Source organism: Oncorhynchus gorbuscha, linkage group LG18 (assembly GCF_021184085.1).
Source record: "Oncorhynchus gorbuscha isolate QuinsamMale2020 ecotype Even-year linkage group LG18, OgorEven_v1.0, whole genome shotgun sequence".
In the NCBI taxonomy this organism is placed as follows: domain Eukaryota; kingdom Metazoa; phylum Chordata; class Actinopteri; order Salmoniformes; family Salmonidae; genus Oncorhynchus; species Oncorhynchus gorbuscha.
In genome coordinates, this window is record NC_060190.1 from 48387399 (window position 1) to 48407304 (window position 19906).

Sequence of the window (19906 nt, forward strand, 5' to 3'; positions counted from 1 at the left end):
ACTTGATGTTAATATTACACTAGATGTCTAGATGATAATATTACACTAGATGATAATATTACACTAGATGTCTAGATGATAATATTACACTAGATGTTAATATTACACTAGATGTCTAGATGATAATATTACACTAGATGTTAATATTACACTAGATGTCTAGATGATAATATTACACTAGATGTTAATATTACACTAGATGTCTAGATGATAATATTACACTTGATGTTAATATTACACTTGATGTCTAGATGATAATATTACACTAGATGTTAATATTACACTAGATGTTAATATTACACTAGATGTCTAGATGATAATATTACACTAGATGATAATATTACACTAGATGTTAATATTACACTAGATGTTAATATTACACTTGATGTTAATATTACACTAGATGTCTAGATGATAATATTACACTAGATGATAATATTACACTAGATGATAATATTACACTAGATGTTAATATTACACTAGATGTCTAGATGATAATATTACACTAGATGTTAATATTACACTAGATGTCTAGATGATAATATTACACTAGATGTTAATATTACACTAGATGTCTAGATGATAATATTACACTAGATGTTAATATTACACTAGATGATAATATTACACTAGATGTTAATATTACACTAGATGTCTAGATGATAATATTACACTAGATGTTAATATTACACTAGATGTCTAGATGATAATATTACACTAGATGTTAATATTACACTAATGTTAATATTACACTTGATGTTAATATAACACTAGATGTCTAGATGATAATATTACACTAGATGTTAATACTACACGAGATGATAAATATTACACTAGATGTTAATATTACACTAGATGTTAATATTACACTAGATGTCTAGATGATAATATTACACTTGATGTTAATATTACACTTGATGTCTAGATGATAATATTACACTAGATGTTAATATTACACTAGATGTCTAGATGATAATATTACACTAGATGTTAATATTACACTTGATGTTAATATTACACTAGATGTTAATATTACACTAGATGTCTAGATGATAATATTACACTAGATGTTAATATTACACTTGATGTTAATATTACACTAGATGTCTAGATGATAATATTACACTAGATGTTAATATTACACTAGATGTCTAGATGATAATATTACACTAGATGTTAATATTACACTAGATGTCTAGATGATAATATTACACTAGATGTTAATATTACACTAGATGTTAATATTGCACTAGATGTTAATATTGCACTAGATGTTAATATTGCACTAGATGTCTAGATGATAATATTACACTAGATGTTCATATTACACTAGATGTTAATATTGCACTAGATATTAATATTACACTAGATGTCTAGATGATAATATTACACTAGATGATAATATTACACTAGATGATAATATTACACTAGATGATAATATTACACTAGATGTTAAGGTTAAAGCAGCATCACTGTGTGATGGAAGATAAGCAGCTTTTAGGACAGGAAAACTGCAATAAGTGTGTGTGTGTGTGTGTGTGTGTGTGTGTGTGTGTGTGTGTGTGTGTGTGTGTGTGTGTGTGTGTGTGTGTGTGTGTGTGTGTGTGTGTGTGTGTGTGTGTGTGTGATATATCAGTGATGGTTACAAACATGTCATTAAATCACAGGCAAACTGTGGGATCTTCCTTCCCATGCAGGGTCACATGACAAAGGAAATCACTTGGGGTGTGAATGTATGGAGGGTCAGGAGATAAAAGTGACAGAGGAAGTGACCCAGGAACAGATCGAAGATCAGAAAATCTCCTCCAATATGAAATAAAACCTATCCAGGGAGCAATAGAGAGGAGTTGTTGATTTAGCGTCCTTCTGCCCCGATGGGAGCCATCGAGAGGGTGTCCTCCTCGTCGATGTTGTCCAGCTCCTTGTTGCGAACAGCGTGGGTGATGAGGTTGAGCTCCTCCAGCAGGGTCTCACTGCGGTATGCCACGCGGATGTCCGGGACGTTGGTGCGACGGATGTCGTTGCTCTCCGGGCCCTCTTTGCTGTATTTGGGCCCAAGCCAGTAGCTCTTTGCCTGGAGACAAGAAAGAACATCAGAGCAGAGCACTTGGCACAAAATGGCTGTGGATGAGAGGAAGCAGATACCTTGTGGGAGAAGCCGCTCATAAGGACGCTGTTCCTGGCCAGCTCACACATGTCACAGGAGCTGAGCTTCCACACCTGTGTGGCGATGCTGTACTCCTCCATCAGAGGCTCCTGAGGACAAACACACACAAAAGACAAACAAACATTCAATGAATTGTACTGATTGACTGTACTGACTCACCATTGCAGTTGTAGTGTGAATTGTTTTGCCTCTGTGTGTGTTTGTGTATGTGTGTGTCTTGACACCACTCCCCTGTGCACTGACCTTCGTGAAGTGGAACTGTAGGGGGTCGTCAGTGGACAGAGAGACCATGAGGCCTCTGGACAGATACTCAGGCAGGGGGTTGCGGTGGTAGCTGAGGAACAGGCTGTTGTTGCTCAGGGGGGACATGGCAATGCCAATCTGAGCCAGGTAGTACAGGTACTGCAGCACTGGTGCCTGGGGACATGAGGAGGAAAGAGATGCCATATGATATAGTCAATCTTGTTAAATGCACAACTGCAGTATTCAAGGGGAAAGTGTCTGATTGTTCTTCTGAATTCTCTTAAATTTGCTGAAGTAACCTGGTGAGCAAAGTCCCAAAACCAAGACATAATTTAATAAATCAATCAATCAAACCTTCAGAGGTCACCTATAAACTGAACTCTACTATCTGTCTGTCGTGTTGTTGCCATGGTAGTGTGGCATCGCTATGGGAAACGACGTGTGTGCTGACTGACCTTCCTGAGCAGCAGCCCGTGGGAGATGTTCTCTGAAAGCATGAAACCCGACACCAGGTGGTGGACAGGCCCCGCCTCCCCGCAGTGAGGGCGCAGCACAAGCGTGTGGAAGCCACGCCTCCTGCATGTCACAAGCAAACAAATATTAGCTTCATAAAGTATATTCATTAACAATCCTTAATGTTTTCATGCGATTCATTCATCATTTATGTTATTAAAGGTCCAATGCAGCCGTTTTTATCTCAATATCAAATAATTTCTGGGTAACAATTAAGAACCTCACTGTGATTATTTTCATGGTAAAAAAGAAACCAAAATAGCTTTTTAGCAAAGAGCAATTTCTCAAGCAAGAATCTTGCTAAGGCTGTCTGGGAGTGGGGAGAAGAACACTGAAAGCTAGCTGTTATTGTTATTGGCAGAGAGGTTAGGAACTCTGTTTCTTGTTGGTCTATTAATTAATGCCTGATGTCACCAGGCAGATCAAAACTCCATCACATCAAACAAGTTGAAATTTCATGCAGCTCTTACAATAAAAGGGCATTATCATGATTTCCACAATTGTACAGTATTATTCCAACCTCATAGCGTGTACATATACTGAACAAAAATATAAACGCAACATGTAACAATTTTTATGATTTTACTGAGTTACAGTTCATAATCAGTCAATTGAAATTAATTAATTAGGCCCTAATCTATGGATTTCACATGACTGGGCGGCTTATGGTAGGGAAATGAACATTAAATTCTCTGGCTAAAGCTCTGGTGGACATTCCTGCAGTCAGCATGCCAATTGCACGCTCCCTAAAAACTTTAGATATCTGTGGCATTGTGTTGTGTGACAAAGCTGCACATTTTAGAGTGGCCTTTTATTGTCCCCAGCACAATGTGCACCTGTGTAATGATTACGCTGTTTGTTCAGCTTATTGATATGCCACACCTGTCAGGTAGATGGATTATCTTGGCAAAGGAGAAAATCTCACTAACAGGGATATAACCAATTTTGTGCACAAAATTTGAGAGAAATAAGCTTTTTGTGCATATGGAACATTTCTGGGATCTTTTGTTTCAGCTCATGAACCATGGGACCAACACTTTATACATGTTTAAATTTTTGTTCAGTATACACTACCGTTCAAAAGTTTGGGGTCACTTAGAAATGTCCTTGTTTTGAAAGCTGACAGAAACAAACATTTCTGTTAAGAAGAGGGGCGGGGGCTCATGCCTTATGATTAACAACACCGTGGATTGATGGCAGCATTCGTGTGAAACTGAATGCGCGAACTACTGCTGTTAACCAGGGAAAGGTGACCGGAAACATGACCGAATACAGACAGTGTAGCTATTCCCTCCGCAAGGCAATCAAACAAGCTAAGCGTCAGTATAGAGACAAAGTAGAGTCACAATTCAACGGCTCAGACACAAGAGGTATGTGGCAGGGTCTACAGTCAATCATGGATTACAAAAATAAATCCAGTCCCGTCACGGACCAGGATGTCTTGCTCCCAGGCAGACTAAATAACTTTTTTGCCTGCTTTGAAAACAATACAGTGCCACTGACACGGCCCGCAACCAAAACCTGCGGACTCTCCTTCACTGCAACCGACGTGAGGAAAACATTTAAACGTGTTAACCCTCGCAAGGCTGCAGGCCCAGACGGCATCCCCAGCCGTGTCCTCAGAGCATGCGCAGACCAGCTGGCTGGTGTGTTTACGGACATATTCAATCAATCCTTATCCCAGTCTGCTGTTCCCACATGCTTCAAGAGGGCCACCATTGTCCCTGTTCCCAAGAAAGCTAAGGTAACTGAGCTAAACAACTAACGCCCCGTAGCACTCACTTCCGTCATCATGTAGTGCTTTGAGAGACTAGTCAAGGACCATATCACCTCCACCCTACCTGACACTCTAGACCCACTCCAATTTGCTTACCGCCCAAATAGGTCCACAGACGATGCAATCTAAACCACACTGCACACTGCCCTAACCCATCTGGACAAGAGGAATACCTATGTGAGAATGCTGTTCATCGACTACAGCTCAGCATTTAACACCATAGTACCCTCCAAACTCGTCATCAAGCTCGAGACCCTGGGTCTCGACCCCGCCCTGTGCAACTGGGCACTGGACTTCCTGATGGGCCGCCCCCAGGTGGTGAGGGTAGGTAACAACATCTCCACCCCGCTGATCCTCAACACTGGGGCCCCACAAGGGTGCGTTCTGAGCCCTCTCCTGTACTCCCTGTTCACCCATGACTACGTGGCCATGCACGCCTCCAACTCAATCATCAAGTTTGCGGACGACACTACAGTGGTAGGCTTGATTACCAACAACGACGAGATGGCCTACAGGGAGGAGGTGAGGGCCCTCGGAATGTGGTGTCAGGAAAATAACCTTACACTCAACGTCAACAAAACAAAGGAGATGATTGTGAACTTCAGGAAACAGCAGAGGGAACACCCCCCTATCCACATCGATGGGACAGTAGTGGAGAGGGTAGTAAGTTTTAAGTTCCTCGGCGTACACATCACGGACAAACTGAATTGGTCCACCCACACAGACAGCGTCGTGAAGAAGGCTCAAGCAAGCGCCTCTTCAACCTCAGGAGGCTGAAGAAATTTGGCTTGTCACCAAAAGCGCTCACAAACTTCTACAGATGCACAATCGAGAGCATCCTGTCGGGCTGTATCACCACCTGGTTCGGCAACTGCTCCGCCCACAACCATAAAGCTCTCCAGAGGGTAGTGAGGTCTGCACAACGCGTCACCAGGGGCAAACTACCTGCCCTCCAGGACACCTACACCACCCAATGTCACAAGAAGGCCATAAAGATCATCAAAGACAACAACCACCCAAGCCACTGCCTGTTCACCCCGCTATCATCCAGAAGGCGAGGTCAGTACAGGTGCATCAAAGCAGGGACCGAGAGACTGAAAAAGAGCTTCTATCTCAAGGCCATCAGACTGTTAAACAGCCACCACTAACATTGAGTGGCTGCTGCCAACACACTGACTCAACTCCAGCCACTTTAAAAATGGGAATTGATGGAAATTGATGTAAAATATATCACTAGCTACTTTAAACAATGCTACTTAATATAATGTTTACATACCCTACAATTCTCATCTCACATGTATATGTATATACTGTACCCTATATCATCTACTGCATCTTTATGTAATACATGTATCACTAGCCACTTTAAACTATGCCACTTTGTTTACATACCCTACATTACTCATCTCATATGTATATACTGTACTCGATACCATCTATTGCATCTTGCCTATGCCATTCTGTACCATCACTCATTCATATATCTTTATGTACATATTCTTTATCCCTTTACACTTGTGTGTATAAGGTAGTGACAAATACATTTGATTTGAACATCCATCACTCCTGTGTTCCAATGGCACGTTGTGTTAGCTAATCCAAGTTTATCATTTTAAAAGGCTTATTGATCATTAGAAATTAGATTTGATTTGATCATTAGAAAACCCTTTTGCAATTATGTTAGCACAGCTGAAAACTGTTGTCCTCATTAAAGAAGCAATAAAACTGGCCTTTAGACTAGTTGAGTATCTGGAGCATCAGCATTTGTGGGTTTGATTACAGGCTCAAAATGGCCAGAAACAGAGACCTTTCTTCTGAAACTCGTCAGTCTGTTCTTGTTCTGAGAAATGAAGGCTATTCCATGCGAGAAATTGCCAAGAAACTGAAGATCTGGTACAACGGAGGACCCGGTGCACAACTGAGCAAGAGGACAAGTACATTAGTGTCTAGTTTAAGAAACAGAAGGCTCACAAGTCCTCAACTGGCAGCTTCATTAAATAGTACTCGCAAAACATCAGTCTCAACATCAACAGTGAAGTGGCGAATCCGGGATGCTGGCCTTCTAGGCAGAGTTCCTCTTTTGCCCATCTTAATCTTTTATTTTTGTCTGGCCAGTCTGAGATATGGCTTTTTCTTTGCAACTCTGCCTACAAGGCCAGCATCCTTGGATTAGCTAACACAACGTGCCATTGGAACACAGGAGTGATGGTTGCTGATAATGGGCCTCTGTATGCCATTTCCAGCTACAATAGTCATTTACAACATTAACAACATCTACACTGTATTTCTGATCAATTAGATGTTATTTTAATTGACAAAACAAGGACATTTCTAAGTGATCCCAAACTTTTGAACGGTAGTGTATATATAAAACACATGAAAATCTAGTTTGACTGCACATGGCCTTTATTTATTTTTTATAGCCGTCTTTGTGCTGAGGTTCGTTAAGCAGCCTGGTACCTGCGCAGGTGGTTGAGCACGGCCATGTTGGCGTAGGTGTAGTAGAGGTAGTAGGAGTAGGGAGGATTGTCCTCCTCTGTCCAGTCGGCTGGCAGGGGGCTGTCCATGTTGAAGATGTGGTGCTCCGGCTTGGACTCGTCATCCACACTGTCAAAGCCCACCACCTGACAACATACAGTTATACAACAATAAGTTACGGTAAAACAGTACCTGGAGTGTATGAATGAGGTGGGGCCCTAAGTTATTTCTGACCGGAAGAAAATGCATCTCAAGTGTCTGGATATGTTAGGTGTAGGGAAAGGGAGAATCCTTTGTTGACTGTAGTGCTGTGTGAGTGACTCACATGCTGGAGGAAGAGGTGCAGTTCAGGGTGGCTGCGGGGGTTAATGGTGACCTCAAACAGAGGCATGAAGATGTTCTCCATCATCTCCTGGAAGTTAGCCAGCTGCTTCTTGGTGCGGTACACATCACTGCAGTCAGAGGAGGGTTAATCATATGGAAGATTATTATCATTCACATTCATTCATAGTATCCATTCAAAGATAATACTTGTCACAAATACAAGGAGAGGTTTACATCCAAGAAAAGCTGATAAATGGTAGATGTGTATAACTGCTTTGTTGATGCCTAGGATAGGATAAGTAATCCCTCTCACCCCCCTTAAGATTTAGATGCACTATTGTAAAGTGACTGTTCCACTGGATGTCATAAGGTGAATGCACCAATTTGTAAGTCGCTCTGGATAAGAGCGTCTGCTAAATGACTTAAATGTAAATGTAAATGCTGTAGGTAGAGGTACTACTCACAATAGGCGGGGCACTTGGATGAGCCAGCGCACGTTGTCAGAGTAGACTTGGTGTTTGACGGCCCATTGGGCCAGCTTGTCCCATTCGTCCCGGGAGCGGCCGTAGATGGACAGACGCAGCTCCACATTCTGGTACTTACTCTCCTCTAGGTCAGCCATCACCTCCTGATGGAACACCAACAACGCATTAGAGACATCAATATCATTGTATTAATGTCTGAGAATTAAGACTTCAAGGCCACATTTTCTCTTAAGATCAATGTGCATAACTATGTGGGGTGAACTAACACAAACACCACTGTTTGTATGGCTGTTTAAGGTAGCACGGGATGGTTTCAGACCTTGATCATGTGGCCAAAGTATTTGCCCTCGATGTGGTTGTCTGTCTTGATGAAGATCTCTCTCAGGATGGATTCTCCGATGGGGTTGTATTTGGCATTGAACTTGTCGAAGCGATGGAACGTGTTGCGGTCCTGAGAATAGACAGGGGACACTTACGATGCCACTCTTCTTCCCCCAATTCTCCTACCCCTCCCTCTTTAAACAATTCTCCTACCCCTCCCTCTCTAACAATTATCTTTTCCCCTCCCCTCTCCCCCTGCTCCTCACCGCGTGCATGTCCAGTGTGTCCACACTCAGGTCAAAGGCAGTCAGGTTCATGGTCTCAAACACCTCCATGAGGGTCTGTCCCCGCCCACGCTCCATGTGGACTATCTCCCCAGGGTACTTCTTCATGGCTCGCTTGATAAAGCGCAGCAGGTGCTTCTGGTTCATACAAGATGAGGCATGGATGTGGGTGTCCACCTGGGGGCAAAGGGAGAGACAGGGTCAACAACAATGAGATGTTGAGGATGGATACCAGAAAGACAAAACAGAAAGCCTGAGTTAGTTAGCACTTAGCAGTGGTGTATCTTCATTGGTTACTACACCAAGGAAAAAGTGGGAGACTACTTCCAGATATATTTCACTCCAACAATGTGGAGTGACTAACTGATATTGAACACTTTGCAGGTTTTATAGAGATGTTGTAGATCAAGAAGCTGTTGGATGCTGTAGTGTTGTGAACGGTTGTTGTGTCAGTGTTGTTGTGTGTCACCTTGCGGATGTTGTAGAAGTCGCGGTGAGGAACCTTCTTCTGGGCTGCCAGCTCCTTCATCTCGTTCAGCAGGATGTGCATCTGGAACTTAGAGCTCAGGTATTGCAGCCGGCGGTAGCAGAACGACTTTCTGCAACACACACACACACACACACACACACACACACACACACACACACACACACACACACACACACACACACACACACACACACACACACACACACACACACACACACACACACACACACACACACACACACACACACACACACACACACACACACACACACACGCCTCACTCTTGACATGTGTACACATAATTTGCACAGTTTTGACATACACAGAGTACTAATGAGACAACAGATGTGACTAATGTTAACTGTAAGGCCAGTAACCAGTAACACTCACACTGGTCCGTTAATGATGAGAGCCATCATGACATTCATGTCAGCGATGTACTCCTTCAGGTCTGGGTAAGGCAGGTCCAACTCTGTACTCCTGGAAATGAGGATGGAGAATTTCGGTTACACACTCTCTCTTACACACATGTAGAAGCAGACTAGCCCATCACACACTTTACACCAAAAACTGAAAACAAGCAGACTCAAACACAAACCCACTTCTCCATGGGGCTCTTCTTGGTGTAGACATGCATGACCCCATCCACCATCTTACAGCTGTACCCTGAGTCTGCAGGCATGTTCTTGGTGTCCTGGTTTTCATAGGGGTGAGTCTCTGAGACAGGGGGGTGGACTGGAGCATCTGTGGGAGACAGAGGGGAAGGGAGAAAAGTTCACCATACTATTATACATCACAACTTAATTTTCATTCACAATTTCACAAAGTAACTAATTTGCTAAAGAAGAAAGGGGCAGAAACCCTACAGCTATGCCCTGTGTGTCTCAGTTTGTGTCATACCAAATGTGTCAGGTGTGTGAGTATGTCATACCTGCATCAACGGGGGTCTCAGGGATTTCCTCATAGATGCGTAGGTCCAGGGGCTTCTCTCCCAGCTCTCCCAGCTCGCGGGCAGTGGTCTTACAGAAGTTCTGAATGGACAGAGCAATGTACTTCTCCCTGATGAACAGGGCCTTTACCACACATTTAGCTGCATCCACCAGGTCTGTGAAGGGCACCTGGTCAGAGCAGAACGGTACAAGTCAGGCATAGTCTACAGTGATTAAGAGTGTGGCTGAGTGGGTAACAATTTCACAATTCTAGACAACATGCTGTCCCCACTGGAGACCGGGGTTCACTACCCGGTCCAGGCTCTCATTTCTGAACTACTTCCTCTGTATATCCAACTGTCTAAATAAATAAGTCCAAGCACTACCAAACCCACCTCAATAGACTTGTTGACTGAATTGGTTTACCTTTCACAGTAAGCATGTGGCAAACTGATAGACCAACCAACTAGTACTTGGAATGAGAAACAACTGCATGATAAAACACTGATCAGGATGGACTGTGACTGGATTTATTCTATCAAGTTGTTTAGTCAGCGGCTCTCACCCCACACTTCTCCTCCCCGGATATTGAGACACGCTGGTACTCTCGCTCCATCGGTAATACTCTCTCCTTCATCCAGCCATCATCCGTCCTGTCCACACCACCCAGCTCATTCATAAACCTACAGGGAGAGAGAAGGGGTAAAGAAAAGATTAGGATAGGAGAGAGCATGGGGTTTAGGTATGACGTAGGGAAATAGAAATCTCATGTAAATAGTTTTGCAAAGCACCTATGAAAATATATGAATCAATACTTTATTGGCAGGTTTAATTGGACATATGTCTCACTTAGAGGTCGACCGATTAATTAGGGCCGATTTCAAGTTTTCATAACAATCGGTAATCTGAATTTTTGGACACCCCGATCATGGCCGATTACATTACAGGAAGGAGTGCAGCAAGGAGCCAAGGTAAGTTGCTAGCTAGCATTAAACGTATCTTATAAAAAACAATCAATCTTAACATAATCAATAGTTAACTACACATGGTTGATGATATTACTCGTTTATCTAGCTTGTCCTGCATTGCATATAATCGATGCAGTGCCTGCTAATTTTATAATTGAATCACAGCCTACTTCGCAAAACCGGTGATTTAACAAGTGCATTCGCAAAAAAAAGCACTGTCGTTGCACCAATGTGTACCTAACCATAAACATCAATGCTTTTCTTAAAATCAATACACAAGTATATATTTTTTAAACCTGCATATTTAGTTAATATTGCCTGCTAACATGAATTTCTTTTAACTAGGGAAAAGGTGTCACTTCTCTTGCGTTCTGTGCAACAGAGTCAGGGTATATGCAGCAGTTTGGGCCGCCTGGCTCGTTGAGAACTGTGTGAAGACTATTTCTTCCTAACAAAGACAGCCAACTTCGCCAAACGGGGGATGATTTAACAAAAGCGCATTTGCGAAAAAAGCACAATCGTTGCACGAATGTACCTAACCATAAACATCAATGCCCTTCTTAAAATTAGTACACAAAATTTATTTTATTTTTTAACCTGCATATTTAGTTAAATTAAATGTTAGCAGGCAATATAAAACTAGGGAAATTGTGTCACTTCTCTTGCGTTCATTGCACGCAGAGTCAGGGTATATGCAACAGTTTGGGCCGCGTGGCTCATTGCGAACTAATTTGCCAGAATTTTACGTAATTATGACATAACATTGAACGTTGTGCAATGTAACAGCAATAGACATATGGATGCCACCCATTAGATAAAATACGGAACCGTTCCGTATTTCACTGAAAGAATAAATGTTTTGTTTTCAAAATTATAGTTTCCGGATTTGACCATATTAATGACCTAAGGCTCGTATTTCTGTGTGTTATTATATTATAGTTAAATCTATGATTTGATAGAGCAGTCTGACTGAGCGGTGGTAGGCAGCAGCAGGCTCGTAAGCATTCATTCAAACAGCACTTCACTGCGTTTGCCAGGAGCTCGTCGCTTTGCTTGAAGCATTGCGCTGTTTATGACTTTAAGCCTATCAACTCCCGAGATTAGGCTAGCAATACTATAGTGCCTATTAGAACTTAAAAGGTAGTCAAAGGTATATGAAATACAAATGGTATAGAGAGAAATAGTCCTATAATAACTACAACCTAAAATTTCTTAACTGGGAATATTGAAGACTCATGTTAAAAGGACCACCAGCTTTCATTTGTTCTCATATTCTGAGCAAGGAACTTAAATGTTAGCTTTTTTACATGGCACATATTGCACTTTTACTTTCTTCTCCAACACTTTGTTTTTGCATTATTTAAACCAAATTGAACATGTTTCATTATTTATTTGAGACTAAATTGATGTTATTGATGTATTATATTAAGTTAAAATAAAAATGTTCATTGTTCATTCAGTATTGTTGTAATTGTCATTATTACAAATATATATTATAAAAATCGGTGTCGTCTTTTTTTGGTCCTCCAATAAATCGGTATCGGAGTTGAAAAATCACAACCCGTCGACCTCTAGTCTCACTGTCTTTATGTCTCTCTGTGAATTGCGCCTCAGCTGTTGAATATTTGCAGTTAGACGGAAGGATTATTTCGGTCATGAATACCAAGGCATGTCTAAGATTTGTTTTTAAGATATTTAAGATGAACATTAAAAGACCAGGGCTGTACCAATGTAGTGGAACCGTGGTGCAGGATTTCCATTAGGAAAATCAGGCGCTGGACAAGTAAGACGAAATATTTTAATTTATCTGACATTTGAGAAATGTTCTGGTCATCCATTTGCATTGGGTGCGTAACCTAATAAGGCTTCCACCCACACAGCTAGCGCCATCAATAAACCAGGGATATTGGCCAAATGAGCCACATTTTCATTCCTTAAAAACAGCCTATAACAAATGATAAAAACACTATTCCTTGTGTTTCCATTTATAGCCTATTGGTTTTTAATTTCCAAAAACAATAATTGTCCTCCCCACAGTTCAGCTGTCAGAGATTTGAGCACTGAATGCATAAGGGCATTGCATGCATAGACCTACAGGGGTAGGTGTCCACTGCATGGTATTAATATAACAAATATACAGAGTACCAGTCAAAGGTTTGGACTCACTTACTCATTTTCTCACTTACTCATTTTTTCTCACTTACTCATTTTTTCTCACTTACTCAAGAGTTTTCTTTATTTTTAATATTTTGTACATTGTCAAATCAAATCAAATGTGTCACATGCGCCAAATACAACAGGTTACAGTGAAATGCTTACTTACAAGCCCTTAACCAACAATGCTTTAAGAAGTTCAGAGAAAAAGAGAAAACAAAACTAACAAAGAATTAAACAGCAGCTGTAAAATAACAATAGCAAGGCTATATACAGGAGGTACCGAGTCAATGTGTGGGGACACCGGTTAGTTGAGGTAATTGAGGTAATATACACATGGAGGTAGAGTTAAAGTGACTATGAATAGATAATAAACAGAAAGTAGCAGCAGCGTAAAAGAGGAGTCTAGGTAGCCCTGTTAAGAAGCCTCTTGGACCTAGACTTGGCACTCCGGTACTGCTTGCCGTGAGGTTGCAGAGAGAACAGTCCATGACTAGGGTGGCTGGAGTCTTTGACAATTTTTAGGGCCTTTCTCTGACACAGCATGGTATAGAGGTCCTGGATGGCAGGGAGCTTGGCCCCAGTGATGTACTGGGCTGTACGCACTACCCTCTGAAGTGGCCAAGCAGTTGCCATACATGGCCGTGATGCAACCAGTCAGGATGCTCACGATGGTGCAGCTGTAGAACCTTTTGAGGATCTGAGGACCCATGCCAAATCTTTTCAGTCTCCTGAGTGGGAATAGGCTTTGTCGTGCCCTCTTCACTACTGTCTTAGTGTGTTTGGACCATGATAGTTTGTTGGTGATGTGGATGCCAAGGAACTTGAAGCTCTCAACCTGCTCCACTGCAGCCCCGTCGATGAGAATGGGGGCGTGCTTGGTCCTCCTTTTCCTGTAGTCCACAATCATCTCCTTTTTCTTGATCACATAGAGGGAGAGGTTGTTGTCCTGGCACCACACGGCCAGGTCTCTGACCTCCTCCCTATAGGCTGTCTCATTGTTGTTAGTGATCAGCGTGGCGGATGTGTTGTTACCTACCCTTACCACCTGGGGGCAGCCTGCCAGGAAGTCCAGGATCCAATTGCAGAGCGAAGTGTTTTATTCCTAAGGTCCTTAGCTTAGTGATGAGCTTTGAGGGCACTATGGTGTTGAACACTGAGATGTAGTCAAAGAATAGCATTCTCACATAGGTGTTCCTTTCGTCCAGGTGGAAAGGGCAGTATTGAGTGCAATAGAGATGGATTCATCTGTGGATCTGTATGCAAATTGGAGTGGGCCTTGGATTTCTTGGATAATGGTGTTCATGTGAGCCATGACCAGCCTTTCAAAGCACTTCATGGCTACAGAGTGTTACGGGTCGGTAGTCATTGAGAAGGTTACCTTAGTATTTTTGGGCACAGGGACTATGTTGGTCTGCTTGAAATATGTTGGTATTACAGACTCAGGTATAGACAGGTTAAAAATGTCAGTGAGACACTTGCCAGTTCGTCAGAGCATGCTCGGACTACACGTCCTGGTAATCCATGTTGACCTGTTTAAAGGTCTTACTCACATCGGCTAAGGAGAGTGTGATCACACCGTCGTCCGGAACAGCTGATGCTCTCATGCATGGTTCAGTGTTACTTGCCTCGAAGCGAGTACAGAAGTAATTTAGCTTGTCTGGTAGGCTCGTGTCACTGGGGAGCTCGCGGCTGTGCTTCCCTTTGTAGTTTGTACTAGTTTGTAAGCTCTGCCACATCCGATGAGCATTGGAGCCGGTGTAGTACAATTCAATCTTAGTCCTGTATTGACGCTTTACCTGTTTGATGGTTTGTCGGCAGGCATGGCGGGATTTGTTATAAGCTTCCGGGTTAGAGAATAATTGTAGAATAATAGTGAAGACATCAAAACTATGAAATAACACATTTGGAATCAAAAAAGTGTTAAACAAATCAAAACATATTTTGCATTTGAGATTCTTCAAAGTAGCCACCCTTTGCCTTGATGACAGCTTTGCATACTCTTGGCATTCTCTCAACCAGCTTCATGAGGTTGTCACCTGGAATGCATTTCAATATACAGATGTGCCTTGTTAAAAGTTCATTTGTGGAATTTCTTTCCTTCTGAAAACTTTTGAGCCAATTGTGTTGTGTCAAGGCAGGTTTGGTATTCAGAAGACAGCCCTATTTGGTAAAAGACCTAGTCGATATTATGGCAAGAACAGCTCAAATAAGCAAAGAGAAACGACAGTCCATCATTACTTTAAGACATGAAGGTCAGTCAATCCGGAAAATGTCAAGAACTTTGAAAGTTTCTTCAAATGCAGTCGCAAAAACCATCAAGTGCTATGATGTAACTAGCTCTCACGAGGATCGCCATAGAAAATGAAGATCCAGAGTTACCTCTGCTGCAGAGGATAAATTCATCAGAATTAACTGCACCTCAGATTGCAACCCAAATAATTGCTTCAAAGGGTTCAAGTAACAGACACATCTCAACATTAACTGTTCAGAGGAGACTGCATGAATCAGGACTTCATGGTCAAAATGCTGCAAAGAAACCACTACTAAAGGACACCAATAAGAAGAGACTTGCTTGGGCCAAGAAACACGAGCAATGGACATTAGACCGGTGAAAATCTGTCCTTGAGTCCAAATGTAACCAATGTCTTTGTGAGACACAGAGTAGGTGAAAATCCTAGATGATCTATGCATGTGTGGTTCCCACAGTGACTGGTGACACTGTCTGTGATATATTTAGAATTCAAGGCACACTTAACCAGCATGGCTACCAAAGCATTCTGCAGCAATACACCATCCCATCTGGTTTGCGCTTAGTGGGATTATCATTTGTTTTTCAACAGGACAATTCAAAAAGAAAATGTAAATATTTATTTAACTAGGCAAGTCAGATATTTTCAATGATAGCCTAGGAACAGTGGGTTAACTGCGTTGTTCAGGGGCAGAACGACAGCTTGGAGATTCGATCTTGCAACCTTTCGTCTACTAGTCCAAAGCTCTAACCACTAGGCTGCCTGCCACCCCAATGACCTAACACACCTCCAAGATGTGTAAGGGCTATTTGACCAAGAAAGAGAGTGATGGAGTGCTGCATCAGATGACCTGGTCTCCACAATCACCTGACCTCAACCTAATTTAGATGGTATGGGATGAGCTAGACCGCAGAGTGTAGAAAAAGCAGCCAACAAGTGCTCAGCATATGTGGGAACTCCTTCAAGACTGTTGGAAAAGTATTCCTTATGAAGCTGGTTGAAAGAGTGCCAATAGTGTGCAAAGCTGTCATCAAGGCAAAGGGTGGCTACTTTGAAGAATCTAAAATCAAAAATATATTTAACACTTTTTTGATTACTACATAATTCCATATGTGATACTTCATAGTTTTGATGTCTTCACTATTATTCAACAATGTAGAAAATAGTAAAATAAAGAAAAACCCTTGAATGAGTAGGTGTGTCCAAACATTTGAATGGTACTGTATAAAGGAAGATAACCTTTGGCCTAGCACCAGAGAGAGAGAGAAGGAGATATGCTGTTGCCATGCTACAACACCGACATCCTTGTCAGATAGGCTACGTTTGCTATACAGATACAGCCTTACAGGAGGCGGCTAATTCACCAATTGTTTTACGCGGCATCACTCAATAGAATTTTGAAAGATTACCTTCTAAAGTAATTTGCAGTACTTTATTAAAGTGTAACAGACTACTGAGATGTTATTGAAGAAATAAGTTGTTTCATGATCTTTTTGGACTGAATATCAGCCCTGCACCTCTATGACACTGCATCTCAGTGCAAGAGGTGTCGCTACAGTACCTGGTTTGAATCCAGGCTGCATCACATCCAGCCTTGATTGGGAGTCCCATAGGGCGGCGAACAATTGGCACAGCCTCGTCCGGGATAGGCCGTCATTGTAAATAAGAATTTGTTCTAAACTGACTTGCCTAGTCAAATAAAAATGACTCAACATCACATGTGATGACTATACATCATCAGTAGGGGGCAGCACACAGGGAACTCATATTTTGCTAATGGAGTTGGAGTGGAACATTCTCAATATTTAACAAAATGATACATTTAAAATTAAACTCTTCAGCAAATGAGCGCCAAGGACTGTACATACGTACAGGTAAAAACTTGACCTTATGCATTCACATGATTGTTAGGAAAATGCAAAAGATAGAGAGAGAGAGAGAGACGAACTGAAAGTATAGCTCACTCACCCTAGGTCGTCAGCGCTGTCAATTTTCATGAACTCCTGTTTGATGCGGAGCAGGATCTCTGGCTCAAGCCTGGCATAGTGCAGAGTGCATGGCGGCAAGGCCAGGTCAGAGGGGTACAGGTAAGACAAAGCACAAGGAAGGGGGAGAGGGGGGGGGGGGGGGCACACACACACATTTAAACACACAAGCACAGAAAGAAAGACAGAGAGGATGCAAATACAGTTACACAAACAAAACACACAAGAGAACAACAGTAACGCACATGACACACACAAAGGGGATCAGGGTGTGAAGGGTGATCAGATGAAATGGGACAAACAGAGAAACATGATCAGTTAGCAGTGGAACAGACAGTATACCTTGGTCACATGACCCTGCTGCGGTGAGTAGAGCAAGGATTCCTAAGTGTGTCAGATCCCCCCTGAGAATGGCTCAGTGGAACAGGCCATCACACCCCATCAACCCAGACAGAACCCCCCCCCCCTGTGTGTGGAACAGGCTGGAACACCAGGATGTGAATGCTACTGACTGACTCCATTAGCTGTTTACTTATGTTCGTCACCTGGCCCGCTTAAAAGCAACATGATGGAAGCTGTTGAGGGTGCTTGTGTGCCTGTGGGTATATGGAGGGTGTTTGGGTGTGTACGGGGGAGTTGTGTTGGTGTGTATGTGAGTGTGCATGTCTGCTGCTGTGTGTGTCCCTACTTGATGTCCTGGCTGATCTGCCTCTCCAGGCGTTGGCGTCTCTCCTCCAGCTGCTCGATGGGGCTGTCCTCAGGGAACTCATAAGGAGCGGTGCGCATCTCACTCTCCGTCAGGCTACGAGTGAACAGCTCCTGAGAGATACACAGAGAGTCAAATAAACATTAGAACACACACACAGGAAGAGTTTACTTAACATTACAATACACAAACTTACATGAACATTTAACACCGACACAAACATCCAACACATGCAGTCACACACACACACACACACACATTTGGAAAGTGCTTGACAGTGGTGGAAAAAGTACTCAATTGTCATACTTTAGTAAAAGGAAAGATACCTTAATAGAAAATGACTCAAGTAAAAGTAAATGACACCCAGTAAAACTCTACTTGAGTAAAATTATAAAAGTATTCGGTTTTAAATATACTTAAGTATCAAAAGGAAATGTAATAGTAAAAGTACAAATAACTTCAAATTCAAACCAGACAGCACCATTTTCTTGTTTTTCAAAATCACGGATAGCCAGCGGCACACTCCAACACTCAGACATAATTTACGAACGTTTAGTAAGTCCGCCAGATCAGAGCCAGTAGGGATGACACGGGATGTTCTCTTGATAAGTGTGTGAATTGCACCATTTTCCTGTCCTGCTAAGCATTCAAAATGTAATGAATACCTTTGGGTGTCAGGGAAAATGTATGGAGTAAAAAGTACATCATTTTCTTTAGGAATGTAGTTAAGTAAACGTTGTCAAAAATATACAGTGGGGCAAAAAAGTATTTAGTCAGCCACCAATTGTGCAAGTTCTCCCACTTAAAAAGATGAGAGAGGCCTGTAATTTTCATCATAGGTACACTTCAACTATGACAGACAAAATGAGAGAGAAAAAAATCCAGAAAATCACATTGTAGGATTTTTTATGAATTTATTTGCAAATTATGGTGGAAAATAAGTATTTGGTCACCTACAAACAAGTAAGATTTCTGGCTCTCACAGACCTGTAACTTCTTCTTTAAGAGGCTCCTCTGTCCTCCACTTGTTACCTGTATTAATGGCACCTGTTTGAACTTGTTATCAGTATAAAAGACACCTGTCCACAACCTCCAACAGTCACACTCCAAACTCCACTATGGCCAAGACCAAAGAGCTCTCAAAGGACTTTTGTAAACTTTAGTTATTGACCAAATACATATTTTCCACCATAATTTGCAAATCAATTGATTAAAAATCCTACAACGTGATTTTTTTCTTATTTTGCCTGTCATAGTTAAAGTGTACCTATGATGAAAATTACAGGCCTCTCTCATCTTTTTAAGTGGGAGAACTTGCACAATTGGTGGCTGACTAAATACTTTTTTGCCCCACTGTAAATACTAAAGTAAAGTACAGATACACCAAAAAAGTACTTAAATAGTACTTAAAAGTATTTTTACTGAAGTACTTTACACCACTGTTGACAACACTGTGTCACTGTGCTCTCACCTCAGCGATCTCCTTGTACTTTCCGTCCATGGATGTACGCAGGTTGATGGGGAAGTGTTTGAGTGTGTGACTGATGGGTGTCCCAGGGAGGGAGCGCTGAGGATTCAGGGGCTTGGCCTGCCCTGCTACACCACGCAGATCTAGATGGAGGGGTGGAGAGGAAGATAGAGAGAGAGAGGCAGTGTTAAACAACAAATAATAAACATTCCAAAAAAGACAACAAAAAAAAAAACAAAGTTAAACAACAGGGAGGGAGAGGCAGACGGAGTGAGTTGTTATTGCATGGATTTGCAACATTTAAACACTGTCTGATATTTCACAGCCACAACTCTTGTGCCATCACCTCCAACATGGGACTA

The 19906-nt window shown here is 42.0% G+C and overlaps 1 protein-coding gene across 2 annotated transcripts in view; it reads right to left on the reverse strand.

Moving 5' to 3' along the window:
• Positions 1–1102: 1102 nt before the first annotated feature.
• The window catches only part of LOC124003867 (AMP deaminase 2-like), an 87049-nt gene continuing 68245 nt past the window's right edge, over positions 1103–19906 (reverse strand). For both annotated transcript variants that reach the window (XM_046312489.1, XM_046312490.1), the window contains exons 2-18: positions 19548–19687; positions 18059–18189; positions 17354–17422; positions 10577–10694; positions 10014–10200; positions 9685–9826; positions 9473–9562; positions 9062–9191; positions 8575–8769; positions 8307–8438; positions 7967–8130; positions 7504–7630; positions 7161–7324; positions 2866–2986; positions 2411–2584; positions 2146–2256; positions 1103–2074 (exon numbers count right to left, since the gene is read on the reverse strand). In XM_046312489.1, coding sequence (XP_046168445.1) covers positions 1856–2074; positions 2146–2256; positions 2411–2584; positions 2866–2986; positions 7161–7324; positions 7504–7630; positions 7967–8130; positions 8307–8438; positions 8575–8769; positions 9062–9191; positions 9473–9562; positions 9685–9826; positions 10014–10200; positions 10577–10694; positions 17354–17422; positions 18059–18189; positions 19548–19577 — 2304 coding nt within the window. In that variant the 5' untranslated portion in view covers positions 19578–19687 and the 3' untranslated portion in view covers positions 1103–1855. The remainder of the gene's footprint in view (positions 2075–2145; positions 2257–2410; positions 2585–2865; positions 2987–7160; positions 7325–7503; positions 7631–7966; positions 8131–8306; positions 8439–8574; positions 8770–9061; positions 9192–9472; positions 9563–9684; positions 9827–10013; positions 10201–10576; positions 10695–17353; positions 17423–18058; positions 18190–19547; positions 19688–19906) is intronic.